General features: G+C 42.2%; 1 protein-coding gene across 1 annotated transcript in view; it reads left to right on the top strand.

Annotated features, from left to right (window-relative positions):
- Positions 1-6072, top strand: part of cdh31 (cadherin 31) — a 46630-nt gene extending 40558 nt beyond the window's left edge. The window contains exons 13-16 of the mRNA XM_055649008.1: positions 2095-2316; positions 3191-3321; positions 3800-3940; positions 4313-6072. Coding sequence (XP_055504983.1) covers positions 2095-2316; positions 3191-3321; positions 3800-3940; positions 4313-4522 — 704 coding nt within the window. The 3' untranslated portion in view covers positions 4523-6072. The remainder of the gene's footprint in view (positions 1-2094; positions 2317-3190; positions 3322-3799; positions 3941-4312) is intronic.
- The last annotated feature ends 9410 nt before the right edge of the window (positions 6073-15482 follow it).

Genomic DNA, 15482 nt, shown 5'->3' with positions numbered 1-15482 from the left:
TGGATTAAAGGCCGATAAATCCCCAGGGCCAGATAGGCTGCATCCCAGAGTACTTAAGGAAGTAGCTCCAGAAATAGTGGATGCATTAGTAATAATCTTTCAAAACTCTTTAGATTCTGGAGTAGTTCCTGAAGATTGGCGGGTAGCAAACGTAACCCCACTTTTTAAGTTTAACATCGGTAGTGGGGAAACTGCTAGAGTCAGTTATTAATGATGGGATAGCAGCACATTTGGAAAGTGGTGAAATCATTGGACAAAGTCAGCTTGGATTTACAAAAGGTAAATCATGCCTGACGAATCTTATAGAATTTTTCGAGGATGTAACTAGTAGCGTGGATAGGGGAGAACCAGTGGATGTGGTGTATCTGGACTTCCAGAAGGCTTTCGACAAGGTCCCACATAAGAGATTAGTATACAAACTTAAAGCACACGGCATTGGGGGTTCAGTATTGATGTGGATAGAGAACTGGCTGGCAAACAGGAAGCAAAGAGTAGGAGTAAACGGGTCCTTTTCACAATGGCAGGCAGTGACTAGTGGGGTACCGCAAGGCTCAGTGCTGGGATCCCAGCTATTTACAATATATATTAATGATCTGGATGAGGGAATTGAAGGCAATATCTCCAAGTTTGCGGATGACACTAAGCTGGGGGGCAGTGTTAGCTGTGAGGAGGATGCTAGGAGACTGCAAGGTGACTTGGATAGGCTGGGTGAGTGGGCAAATGTTTGGCAGATGCAGTATAATGTGGATAAATGTGAGGTTATCCATTTTGGTGGCAAAAAACGGGAAAGCAGACTATTATCTAAATGGTGGCCGATTGGGAAAGGGGGAGATGCAGCGAGACCTGGGTGTCATGGTACACCAGTCATTGAAGGTAGGCATGCAGGTGCAGCAGGCAGTAAAGAAAGCGAATGGTATGTTAGCTTTCATTGCAACAAAGGATTTGAGTATAGGAGCAGGGAGGTTCTACTGCAGTTGTACAGGGTCTTGGTGAGACCACACCTGGAGTATTGCGTACAGTTTTGGTCTCCAAATCTAAGGAAGGACATTATTGCCATAGAGGGAGTGCAGAGAAGGTTCACCAGACTGATTCCTGGGATGTCAGGACTGTCTTATGAAGAAAGACTGGATAGACTTGGTTTATACTCTCCAGAATTTAGGAGATTGAGAGTGGATCTTATAGAAACTTACAAAATTCTTAAGGGGTTGGACAGGCTAGATGCAGGAAGATTGTTCCCGGTGTTAGGGAAGTCCAGGACAAGGGGTCACAGCTTAAGGATAAGGGGGAAATCCTTTAAAACCGAGATGAGAAGAACTTTTTTTCACACAGAGTGGTGAATCTCTGGAACTCTCTGCCACAGAGGGTAGTTGAGGCCAGTTCATTGGCTATATTTAAAAGGGAGTTAGATGTGGCCCTTGTGGCTAAGGGGATCAGGGGGTATGGAGAGAAGGCAGGTACGGGATACTGAGTTGGATGATCAGCCATGATCATATTGAATGGCGGTGCAGGCTCGAAGGGCCAAATGGCCTACTCCTGCACCTAATTTCTATGTTTCTTTGGGCGACCACTCACCATCAAATGAGCGTAACCCCTCGACCCAAAGAGTCATTCATTATGCCAGCAATTATCTTGCAACATGCCTTTGTTATGGAATATTGCATGATTTTCAAGGAACCTACTCCAATGTAGGAAACTGGGAAGGATTAGGAGACAAGTCTAATGATAAGAAATGGTGCCATATATCAGCAACACGAAGGATTGATGGTGCAATTTGGTATTGTGAGGGTGATGTGTTCATCGTGAAATTTTGGATGCAGTGGAGTCATCACTCCTGAGGATGTATTTCAGTTGATATGGTTACGATACAATAGAACTTTATTTTTCCCAGGAGGGAAATTGAGGTAGAGTTGGATGAAGGGAATGAAGACATGGGTCAAATCAAAGTGGCAGGTAGCAGCAAGGCTAATAATCTGATGAGAACAAACACGAGGGGCCATCGCCCCATAGCTTGCAAACTGGCACTCTAACATGTTTCGAGTTAAGCAATCCGTGATTGTGCGGAGGTTGCATAACAATCTGTCATCTTTTGTTCAGATGATGTGAAGCTGTTACGGCTGAAAAGAGAAATTGATCCAAACATCTATGAAGTTGCCCTGAGAGTAACAGATGGCGGGACTCCACAGATGTCTCAGGTCACTGGACTGCGAGTGGAAGTGTGTGACTGTGAAAACGGAGCATGTAAACAGAGGATCGTTGCCGCTGCTTTTGGTATCCCTGGCATTCTGGCTATTCTGGGCGCTATCTTGGCCTTGTTGAGTAAGTATCATCTAAATTTCAAAGCAATCGTTGCTTTAAGAGTTGGGCTTAATCTTCTTCATTCCAAATCTTCAGCTAAGCTGAGGTTCTGTGCATATGCCTTCTCTTTGGTCGAGGATGGAATAGGATTCTCTCTCCCTGCAATCTTTAGAGGCGGCTGTAAAGGGTGTGCAAGTAAATTGGTGATTAGAAATGCCATGTGATTTGGAACCCCAGTGAAGCAAGTCATTTGGCCCACAATGTTTGCAATGCCTGGTTCAAAGAATTATCCACTTAGTTTCCAACTGGAATGTAGATCTTTAAAGGAAAGGAATTGAACTCTGAAGGTTTCATTTAGTTTCTAACTGGATTTTATTTTTGCATTTCCCTCAATATTTTCCCATGTTTAATTATCAATACTGTTTTTACAGTTGCTAAATCTATTTCAACCTCATTCAAACATGGAGATGTCATGCGGTGCTTTTTTTTTTAATCCTTTTGTACCAATTACATACAACAATCTCTACTTGCCAATACCTTGCTCTATTAACTTTTATGATATGTTAATTATGTCCCGTTTGAAGGAAAATGATTGTGGATTCCATAGATGGGTTTTAGTTCCATTTATTCCTCCTGTTTCATATCTGCAGGATGACTTGTTTAAATTTAGGATATTTATCCGGTCACAGCCGCTGAGTACTGCACCTTTCGAGTTCAATTCCTTGCCTTTAAAGATCTACATTCCAGGCTGGGCTTTTTGCTATTGCATCCATATGCTACGTATAATCTTTTGCAAGTTAAATGTATCAACGTTTATAAAAAGTCATATTTCCAATTGAAGGTTTTAAATTTTTTCTTCTGTGAATTCTACTAATTTTTTTTATGTGTCTTTTAGTTTTGGTGCTCCTGCTCCTGCTCTTTATAAAAAGGAGGCGAAGTGTCAAGAAGGAGCCCTTATTGCCTGAGGAAGACATTCGGGATAATGTTTACCATTATGATGAAGAAGGTGGTGGTGAAGAAGACCAGGTTGGTGATGAATGTAATTGTTTTTCAGGGAGTCGAGTTGCAGATGATTACAAATAGTTAGACTCCACTATCATGTTTTATCCTCCCCATTTGGCCACAGTTGTGTCCATGTCCTGCAAAGGATTCAAACGCTTGCATCATCTGCACTTGGGACTTGGGTTGCTTAATGCTTCGGATGCAAATACTCTGCTCCAAGCTGTATTAGCAAGTCATGCATATAAAGCCTTGCCACCCACAACTCACTCCCACCTTGGTTGGAGACTTTACCAGCTTCCACTCACAGTCAGTAAGTGTGCCCTGTCTGTTTCATAACAAACGGGAAGCATATCATATTGGTAAGATGTCCACTGTAGGTTTGCTTGAGTCCCATTGAGTTGTCTGGACAGTTGGCATTTGTTGGCAGATAATATCTTCATTATATAACTGTGTGTCAAAATATCTCCATGCAATGTTGTGAAGTAACTGTCTCGTTTAACAGGATTATGATCTCAGCCAACTGCACCGGGGCCTGGATGCCAGACCGGAGGTTGTTCGCAATGATGTGGCTCCTGTCCTCATGGCACCACAGTATCGGCCTCGCCCTGCTAACCCTGACGAGATCGGCACCTTTATTGATGAGGTAGGGTAGCAACCAGTCTGGAGACGGGTCTCGACCCGAAACGTCAACGTTCTTTCTCACCAGAGATGCTGCCTGTCCCACTGAGTTACTGCAGCATTTTAGTGTCTATCCTCGGTGTAAACCAGCATCTGCAGTTCCTTCTAATACATTATTAAAATAACCTTGATCTGGGGGGGAGGGTGTGTTGGAGTAAAATTCGAATGATGTTGACTGTCATAAACCCAACACATGCAAGAAGTAGAAATTTGGATTATTTTGTTAATATTACTTAGATTTGCGTTATCTTGGCAGAAATTCCTTTGAGCAGGGCTGTTGCTGGTCATCAGAAGTTCCCTACTTTATACTAACTATCACTTGGTTTTGTCCCCACAGAACCTGAAGACCGCTGACAATGATCCGACCGCCCCTCCGTACGACTCCCTCCTGGTGTTTGATTATGAAGGCGGTGGTTCGGAGGCGGAATCTCTAAGTTCGGTGAACTCGTCCAACAACTCTGATGAGGACCAGGATTACGACCACTTGAACAATTGGGGCCCGCGCTTCCGGAAGCTCGCTGAAATGTACGGCCAAGGGGAGGAATGAGGAGGTGCAAATGAGCAAACATTTTATGGACTTGGGTTTCAACCACCTAACGATTGGAAAATATTGTGAGCAGGGTGCATGGCACAATTTGGTAGCAGGTGGATTGGATAACACGTTCCAGTTGGTCCTGCATTGAAACTTAGCAAATTGTTATGATGAAAACGAGCTTTGCCTGAGCTAATTGCAATGAATTATTGCTCGGAGCTTTATTTTCATTAGTCCATGACTCTCTCTTTAATTTTTCCAAAGTATAAATGAGCCAAAGTTTATTCTATTTTATATTACCCTACTCTGGTCTTATGGCAATTTTCCACTGCTCAAATAATCTCTCTGCAGCTTTTTGAATGCAAATGAGAATGTTATCGGTTTTAGGTATGCAATAATGTAATATAAAGATAGGATTGCTTTTGAATAATTTACAGATCCATATGCAGAGTTTAATGTGGTTAAAGGCATCGTGGAATCAAATCTTTGCAGCTACTAGCCAAAATTTGCTTTGCATAAACGGCATATGCATTCTCAGGAAATGCTCATTTAGGAGCTTTTAAGGAAAGTCCACTTTTTAAACAAATATAGGATTACCTTCCTGTATGTACTACTGATTAATGAGTTGAAAATAAATGATTTTTTTTACTAAATGTGTGAAAGCTGGTTTTATGATTGGTAGGTAGACTTTCAAAGCAACAATCTACTGTCAGGTCTTTGCAGTGGATGTGGTTTATTTGCACCATGTTTCCAAATAGTATTTTAAATGATGTTATCTAATAGTCTGACCCATTCCCCACCAATCTTTGCCTCTAACATTATATATGTGGAACAAAGAAGGGACAGAATTTTGTTAATCCAATATTAGATTCTCTAACAAAGTCCTCTGCACTGGAGATTTTGAATGCCAACTATAAATCAATTAGAGGTGATCTAGATCATGTGCATCAACTTTCACAACCTTTTCCTTATCCTGTTGTCCCTTCCTAAAATCCCATTAATTTATAACTGAAACTAATCAAAAGTCCAGCCACGCATTGAAAAGAACCAACTTGTCAATAAGGTGACATCTAATTTGCATCATAACAGCAGTGCAAATGTTTTTCCCTTCGACTTGCATGACTGGACAACTTGGATATACGCTCGCACCTGCACTTGCAGTTAAGCCTTTTGTGGACACTGCAGGCTATAAGTGCCTTCCTGGATGATGGAGTCATGAAAGTGGTTCATATCATAGCACAGCACTGATTTATAGTTTTTCTACTATAACATTTCATATTTGCTAACTTAAGTAGAGCATAATTTGTGATATAAAACTGCAATGTAGATGATGTGACGGCTAATGTTGCACTTCTCTGGTGAAAGGGTTGAGTTTTTCTGTTTTTTCTGTCATTTTAAAACCTAAGCTAGTGCCTATTATTTTGATACAATTAAAATTGACGAAAAATTGGCTCCTTAAATGATTTTTATTTTATATTAGTTTCTTACTTGGCTGTTGCAATTTTAATTTTTCTGCTTTTGATGTTCAAGTGTATGTATTTTAAATAAATGTTTGTTGCAAAACACATCTGCCTCAGATCTTGCATGGATTGTTGTAGTAATGTGCTTTGAGGGTTTTGAGCTATTTTCGCTTTGGGCTTGAACAAAATGAATGAATTGCCCTTTCAACATCTTCCTAATCGTTGATCCTGTGATCTCATTATCCCTTATATGCACACGTTGGGACAGGACATACAGTAACAGCAGCATGACTCGGTACAAAAATATAAGAGCAGGTTTATAGCCTTCTCAAGCTTGCCCAGCCATTCAATACAATGTGATCTGCCCAGTCCTCATTCCTGACTGTCCCAGCTCCAAAAACATGCCGTTCTAAAATGCTTCTACCTCCTTTTAAATACCTCACTCTGAGAATGCCAAAAAATTGCCGCCTTCAGTACGAAGTCCATTCTTAAGTGCACTTAATAATAATGGAAGCACAGTTCAACGTCAGTCAGTGGCTTTGAGGAAAAAGCTGCTTAGGACAACTTTTCGTAACACAAATAAATTGGAACAGATCTCTAAATGGGCTGTTCTGAGTCGGAAGTTAGCCTTGGTGCAGTGGGTGAAAATAACCAAACAACTGGCATCAAAACCCATGACTGTTTCTTGAGCGTGTAGCCAGGTAAATAATTCAATCCTTAGAAGCATTCCCTTTGTATTGAGGAAGACGTGTTTCCACTCCAGTTCTCATGTAATTTGAGGCAATTGTGGGCATTGGGCGAGGGGGGGGGGGTTGCAACTTACATTGGGCTTCTACCTATAGAACACAGTGGATTAAGAACCACTTCTGCATCGCATTGGATTCTATCCACTGATGGGCACAGTGGACAAGGCCCCCTATTAGATATCAACACCAAGAGAAATGTAGGGAGCATAGCCTTTTACAATCTAAAGCCTTCATTTGTCAACTGGGAAGGACTGTACATATGTCCTTCCCAGTTGACAAATGAAATATGTCCATCTAACAGTGATATTATTATTTTTATTTATTTATTTTTAAATAGAGGCAATCGTACAGAGATAAAACATTTGGCATCTAAGATCATACAATTATTGTACAGGTTCATTGTTAACCTTGTAACCTGAAGTATGAAAATGAGAAAAGAAAAGGAAAACGAGAAAGAAAAGAGGTAGTAAGTGAGGAGATAGATTGAAGAAGAACAAAAGAGAATCCTTTAACCTACCAAAGCAGTGTAGCAGATAGATAAAGGAATAAATAAAAAGAGAAGTGGAGGTATACCTGCCCCTCGTCCCCCCCGCCCACCTCACTCAACCCAGCAACAGATTTAAATTTAAATTTTTGTTGCACCATACTATTGTTGTAAGAATTCAGTAAAGGGTGTCCATGTCTTAAGGAATTGATCTGTTTTTTTCCGCCAAGACAAGCCTAATGTTTTCCAAATGTAGTGTCTCGGACTTATCTGTAATCCGCATCTTCACTGTGGGGACTGTTGTCTGTTTCCGAAATTTGAGTATTAATTTTTTCGTCGTTATTAGGCCATAGTTAAGGAAATGTCTTTGAAATATCGTTAGCTTAGAACAGGCCTCTGACTTCCCAGCGTGATCAGTTTTATATCGGGATCCAATTTAGTTTTAAGTATTTTAGAAAAGATATCAAAAAAGTCCCCTCCAGAAGTTTTGTAATTTTGTGCAGGAAACAAGAGCGGGTTATAGTCGCTTCTTGGAGGAGACATTTATCGCAGATAGGAGAGATATTTGGGAAGATCTTGTTCAATTTAGACTTTGAATAATAGAGTCTATGCAGTATTTTAAATTGTATTAGGGAGTGCCTAACATTAAGAGAACAGTAATGTGTGTATATATAAAAGACTTTCTTCCCAACTATCTTTTGAAATTGTTAAACCCAATTCCTCTTCCCATGCTTGCCTAATTATTTCCGACTATGGGATATGTACATTTAAATGGGTATTGTAGAAATAGGATATTAACTTATTTGTATCCGCCTTTCTGTTCATGCATTCGTCTAATATCTGGGGCCCATAAAGTGACAATCTTGCGTGTGTATTTTCACATAGTCTTGTATTTGAAGATATCTAAAGAAATGGCTACTTTTCCAGTTATTATATAATGCACGCATTGTGATCTTGAACAACAGGTCACTAGTTTCAAGCTGAGTGCATTCCGCAAATGGAGCTGGATCATTCCACACGTTTTAATCTTCCTTGCTGCAACACTGCACCCCCAGTAAACTTGTCGACAGAGTGGAACTAACGGGAATCTAGTCAACTTGCTCCTGCTCCAGGTGCAAAGTTGCACTTCAATAAAGCATTGAGGAAGCAGCTGGCCTCTGAATTGCGGTGCACCCTGAGAGCATCAGCCACAGGGTCCAATGATTCTGGTGATCCTTGGCAGCTTGCTACAAACTTCAGACGTACTGAGGTTATTGCCATTAACATGCATGGATTTCTGAGGTGGCTGTCAGGGTGGCCGGTGGCCATTGTTGATGTGGGTGTGTGTGTGTGTGTGTGGGAGAGGAGGGGAGGGGAGGAGACGCAACAAGCAAGAGTTGCGTATGAAATGTGTAAATTTACATATGAAATGAAATAAGTTTTTCAATGTTTTGAAAGTTGTAAATAAATGTTTTGCCTATGATGATTTTGGTCATTTTCGCCGCCTGATACTAAACATGGTAAAAATATCAGAAATATTTATCTTATCCATCTCAATCTGTAATGCCACTGAGATCATATATTGCACAAGACCGTCTTTCGTCTTCATACCAATGTGAACAGAATCAAGTTGCTCTGAGCTGGATGATGTTGAAAGTTTGGTATTCAGTATGTGGTGATCATGTCAGTCCTGATTACGAAGTGATATTGAATAATGAATGGGAATGAACTAACCTTTGTCCATCCCTTTTGCACACAGTATGGACATGGTTCATCATTTTGAGAATCAGCAATAGTTGCCCCTGGGTTAATTAGCTCGGTGCTAATGAAGATCAGGTGAAATCACGGGGCTTTTTGTTTTTATGCACATTAGCTAGTGATTGTATGGCACTAGTTTGAACTAGGGAATACATTTGTATGCACTCCACAAATCAGTTTGTGGATAAAAGATGAATTAAAAGATTAATATGACAAGGGGTGGGGGGAAGCAGTACTGATGACCATGCCTTTCTAGGGTAACCCTACAAGCTGGTAACTATCCATTTTAACTTTGATCTTGCACGAGCATGAATTTGTCCCTAGCAAAGATTGCATGACAAGAAACATTGCTAATCAGACTAAATGTACAGAAGAAATAGGAAGGTTGTGATTAAGTCCTGGAATGGACGATGCATTATGATGGAAGATAAGGGTGGGAACAGCGCAAAGTCTCAAGTTGGTAACTTGGTGCAGAAGTATTTCAGCTCATACATGGAAGTTTTAATAGAACATCGAGAAACATAATGGCAATTGATGTTGAGGCTCTGCCCACATCAAATGCTCCAGAAACCAAGCACCAAAACCACATGCTAACTGAAATTAGTTTGGAAGCATACATTATATATGCAAGTGACACTGTCACTGAGAGTGCTGCCTCGTTGAAGACTTAGGGCCCTGTCTCAGTATTGGATCTTTGGCACTTTATTAAACAATGTGCTTGTTGGAATATGAGGCTTAGTTAAAAAAAATGTTAATCAAACACAAAGATTTTCACATCTGAATTTGCAAGCGAGTTTTCACCATTTAGTTAAATGGCATCAAAAAACATCTGACACAAACTACAAACATCTACAATTTATACATAAGCAGTGACGGGAAAGACTAAAGTTTTAAGCAGAATCCAAAAGATGGATGAGTCAGATGTGAATTGCTGTTTTGGTCACAGTGAAACTATCTCATGCATGTTTAGCAATTGTAAACGGCAAGATATTTTAGCTGCCAAAAAAATGCACAATAAATCCTCAAAATGTTTGAAACCGATGTGCTAAATTGAAACAATTCAAGCAATAAGATTTATTTATCGAGGGGAAGTTTTGACAGGAAATATACACAGAATGGAAATCTACTTAAACCAACCAAATATCCAATGGAGATTTGGGCTTCTCAAACATCTATACTACCAGCAGAAACTGCAGAAAACAATAACTGCAAGACAAACCTCAAGACAGTGGAGTTCCGCAGGGGTCGTTGCTAGTAGCCGCACTATTCACGGTGTATATTAATGATTTGGACGCGGAGATTGAAGGCTTGGTGACAGAGTTTGTAGATTGATATGAAAATAGGTGGAGGGACAGGTAGTGTAGAGAAAGCAGGGATTCTGCAGAAGGGACCAAGTACAGGCAGGTGGGACTAGTGTAGCTGGGACATGTTGACTGGTGTGGGCCTGTTTCACTCTATGACTCACTGAACCCGGGTCTCTAGCGATGTAAGGCAGCACCTCTACCACTGTGCCACCCCCAGCAACTTTTGTTCTTGAACTATGGGTGACTTTAATAGCCTCGACCAGAAACATCACCCACGCCTTCTCTCCAGAAATGCTGCCTGACCCGCTGAGTTCCCCAAGCATGTTGTGCCCTTTTTATGATAGAGATCAAAGTATCTCAAAAAATCTGTAGGAAGGAACTGCAAATGGTGGTTTACACCGAAAATAGACACAAAACTCTGGAATAACTCAGTGGGACAGGCAGCATCTCCGGAAAGAAGGAACGGATGATGTTTCAGGTCGAGACCCTCCTTCTGACTTCCTCAACAGTCTGAAGAACGCAAAACGTCACCCATTCCTTCGCTCCAGAGATGCTGCCTGTCCCACTGAGTTACTCCAACAGTTTATGTCTATCTTTCCCTCAGAAAATCTGACAAGTATAAATCTGCAACTAATGTGTAGATTTTAAAAAGAGAAAAGTCATGTATGTAAATGTGCAACAGGTATGTATGATGGGTGTACACATGTAGTATATTTATAGTTAAATAAACCTGTGTGGCGCCACCCAGTGGTTGGGCCACTTACTGTGCGAACCCTCGGCGGGGGGGGGTAGGGTCACGTGACTGGGTAATGGCGGGAACAAGTTGTCACGAGGTATAAATATTGAGCCCCAGGTCAGCCTTCCCCCATTCGCATGTGTGTGTTGTCCTCTTTACTTCAGCAATAAAGACCTCTTTGTTTCACCATGCGTGGCTTGCTTATTCGCCCGCCATGCTTGCTGTATATGTCTCCGCAGTTCTGTGTCTTTTCACAACACTCTCAACACTTGACATTGTTGAAGTTAAAGCAATGAATGCCTCCATTACACACACGCACACATTGCAGTTCCAACATGTCAGCCAAAGTTCAAGCTTATCTGGTTTGCCTGAGACCTGCTTCATTGTTGGAAGTGTTCCAAATGAGCTCAGCACCGGTGACTAAGCAACAGACATTGCTCAATGCTAACCTTAAGATGGAGGGTAAGTTATTGATTAAGCTGCAGCAGATGGCATTGGTCTGAGGATCTGTACGGCATGATCCCAAGGTTGCATTGATTATTTTCTAATGGCCGTGGCTTCCTTCGATCTTCTAAAACCATGCAGTGCAAGGGAAGGCTATTCACCTCATCATGCCTATGCTACCTTTGTGTCAGGGTTGTTTCAAACCACTAAAAGATGGCTTCCCCTTGTCCTCGGTTGGGCCTTCAACTCTTGTGCATCCTACTTGGCTGGATGTTGTTTGGAGTTGCAACCAATTCGTCTGATCTCTCCTGCATTCAGCTCATTCCCATTCACTGGATCAGTTGGAAGAAGTTCTCACCAATACACAGACTTGCTGTATATTCAATACATCTTTCGGAGGATGATTAAACATTTATGAGAAAAGAAAAAATAAAGCTTCTGTGAAAGTAGCTGTGCTTTTTTTTTTTACTAATTGCAACCCATTTTATTGTTGCCCGATTGGGAAATTTAGAACGGCAGGTCTCAGCTTCAGAATTAAGGGTAAGTCACTTAGGATTGAAATCAGGACAGATTACATCAGTCAGAAGATTGATAGTTCTATCATAGGTAGACACCTACAGAAGGAAATTCAGCCATCTACTGTAGACTCCAAGGTCCAGAGAGTTGAGATACATATTCTTCAAACTTGACAAGCCAAATACAATTTGTGAAAACCCGTCATTAGCCTCAACCTGTAATTGCGATACATACCTGTAACATGTTGTAATATGCAATGCAAGTCTGCAATATATATGCTGGAGTACCTCAGCGTGACGGGCAGCATCTGCAGTTCCTTCCTACACATTGCAGTACAAATGTTCCCTCAATGGGGGAAAGCACTGTGGAGTATCTAATGCGTCTTGTGCATGTGATGTAATTGTATGTGTGATCAAATCAAACTAGGTCATTAGTTGTTCTACAGAAATATCACATATTCTGAAGATTCTGTGTATATCTTGGAGTGTATTTAACGCAACACAATTCCAGCACACAGGCCACTGGTGAATGAAGACATTTGCGTAGATTGCAACCACAGCATCTTTATTCTTGTCAAGTACATGCTTTAAATCTATAGAATGGAAATCATTTTATCCTGGCGATCTCAGGCCATCGTTTCCTTCAGATCTATAATTTTGCTGAATTCCTGTTAATTTGAGTGGATTCCTGTCCTTGGTTAAACACGCTTCCTTAAGCTGTCCGGAACATCATCCTCTTCCTCCACTTCACATGGGACAGGACAATCATTCAACATGTCCACCACTTCCTTACTCTCATTTACAATAGCTTATCCCTTGCACTTATCAGTCTTCAAGGATCCTCATTAGTCCTGGCCGTGCTCTTTTTCCTATAATAACAATGTAAAAATATGACTATGTTTTATTTTTAAAATGCTTTGTATCACTTCCATTTAACAGGCTGTGTGAGAGTTTGTTTATTCCTTTTAGATTTACATTCTCCGCAACTCTTCAGCTTTTATGGGTGGTGAGTAGAGCTTTACATCTGAGAGGTAGAAACAACTAAAGGGCCTGTCCCACGAGCATGCGATCTGCATGCGGCAAGCGAGACCAAACCCAAAGCGGGGGCCACGCGGAGGTCGAGTGAGTGACGTGAAATTCGAGCGAAGTCCACGTCGAGACGCTGCGCACGCCCATCGAGGCAGCTGCGGGACGGCAGGCCGTTGCCGTGCGGAATGTTTGAACACGGTCAGTTTTTCAGAGCCCCACGCGATGTCCGGACCAGCTCCGCACAAGTCCATACGGCTCCGGTGATTGAAGTGGGACCGGCCCCGCGAGGCCGTACGGTTCAAGCGACCACTTTACGTCGCGCTTGCCGCATGCAGTCGCATGCTGGTGGGACAGGCCCTTAAGTCATCGTGCTCGTGCATCTATTTTGTTGCCTCAGACGTTCTTGTCTTTGTTACCATTTAAATTCCCCTTCCCATTCTCATGCTGACCTTGTTTAGGTGACAACCTTCCTCCTTCCCTGCTGGATCTCCCAAGCTCCCCCCCTTCCCCAACAAGCTCCCCCCCCCCCCCCCCCCCCCCCCCCCCCCCCCCCCCCCCCTCCCCTGTGCTCCCCCCCCCCCCCCCCCCCCCATCCCATCTTTCCTGTGCTCCACCTGTGACTCTAGGACACAATCAGTCTGAAGGAGGGTTATGACCCAAAATGTAATCTGTCCATGGTCTCCAGAGGACCCACCTGACCTGCTGAGTTACTCCAGAACTTTGTGCCATTTTCTGGTTCTTTGTAAAACAGGGCCTTGCTTTAATTTCTTATTTCAAACCCCTCAGTAGCTTCAACTGCTCCCACACACATTTCTCTGCCTCTTTCTATAAATCCCTCAAGCCCTACAACTCTCTGAGATGTCTACACCCCTGTCCCACTTAGGAAACCTGAATGGAAACCTCTGCGCCCCCACCCAAAGTTTCCGTGCGGTTCCTGGAGGTTGCAGGTGGTTGCTGGAGGTTGCAGGTAGTGGAAGCAGGTAGGGAGACTGACAAAAACCTCCGGGAACCGCACGGAAATCTTGGGTGGGGCGCAAAGTCTCCAGAGGTTTCCGTTCAGGTTTCCTAAGTGGGACAGGGGCATAAGGCATCTTTTACACCCTGCTTATAGTTACTGCAACATCTGAGTCTCTGAATGCCGACATTTCTTCAAAAAATAAATTCTTCTGCCTTTCCCTCTTTAAGGAGAAAACCCCAACTTGCCCAACATTCCTTTCCTCTTTAAGATACACATTAAAACCTACCACCTTGCCAGCCTTTCAGTTACGTGCCACAACACCTCCTTATATTACTCAACATCAAAACCTGTTTGCCAAGGGCCCTTTGTAGCAGGTAAGGATATTTTACCACATGAAAGCTGGTTAAATATAATCAGATTGTTGATGCTGACATAAAGTGAAACACCTCAACTTTTGAATGATGTTTGAACTTGTTTTTTTCTTAATTGGAGGATTGGAGAAATACCTTTTAACAATTCAGCTAATTCTGCTCACAAGCAAAAAATTACTTTTTATTACTTATTAATTATTACTTTTGTGGCAGTGAATTTATTCAGGTATCGAGTATGTATGTGAGAAGCATTGGATCTAGTTACAAGAACAATTTACATCACTAGACACAAGGTTTTGTTTAATGGTGAAATTACATTAACTGAAGAGGGGTTAATGTATTACTTATTTTATACTGGGCCATGGAAATTATTATAATACATATTTAAAACGCAAATATCCTTATACATGGCAATGACTCAACTGTGCAATTAGGCAAGGAAAACATTTCTTTAACAGAATAGTCCAAGTGAATGGGTTATCAAATGTGAAATAGAGTCTTTGGATGAATTTCTGTCCACTTTGTGGACATTGTCTTCAGCTGATTTTCAAGTCCTTAAGGGGCTGTCCCACTGCGGTGACCTAATCTGCGTGTTTAGACGAGTTTGCACTAGACTCAAACTCGCAGCATGGTCGACACATTGTCCTATGAGCTCAAGAGAAGTTCCTGCACACCCGCAGCCTCAGTTTGGTCAAGGAAAATTTTTCAGCATGTTGAAAATTTTTCCACGAGTAAAAATTGGTCGGCATGGTTCTTTTGAAGTCGTAGTGCAGTGGAGTGGGGTCGCTATTGAGTTACAGGCAGTCGAGGGCAGCCGTAGGCCATCTCCTTTGCTGGCCAGGCATTTTAATTGGCTCATTGGATTTTTCAGGACCAAGGAAAACCGACCGGTAGGTTAAATGCCTGCTAATCTCTATTGTAAGTTGTCTGGCTTCTTAAAAGTGACACCACTGCCCCCGCCCCCCCCCCCACCCTTCTCCCCCCCCTTCTCCCTCCCCTTCTTTCCCCCCCCCCCCCCCCCGCTATCTAAAGGACTAACCGTACACTGTGCCAGCCGTCTTTTATCTTTCTGTTCATCGCGGGTGTGAATTTCAGACAGCGTTCCCCCGCTTTCCCTGGCCCCCGCCTTTGCGATGCGTTTGTGTGTGTGTGTGTGTGTGTGTGTGTGTGTGTGTGTGTGTGTGTGTGTGT

The sequence above is a fragment of the Leucoraja erinacea genome, chromosome 17, assembly GCF_028641065.1.
Source record: "Leucoraja erinacea ecotype New England chromosome 17, Leri_hhj_1, whole genome shotgun sequence".
NCBI classification, from domain to species: Eukaryota; Metazoa; Chordata; class Chondrichthyes; order Rajiformes; family Rajidae; genus Leucoraja; species Leucoraja erinaceus.
Note: the sequence above shows the minus strand (reverse complement) of the source record. Positions and strands in the feature narration are given on the sequence as shown.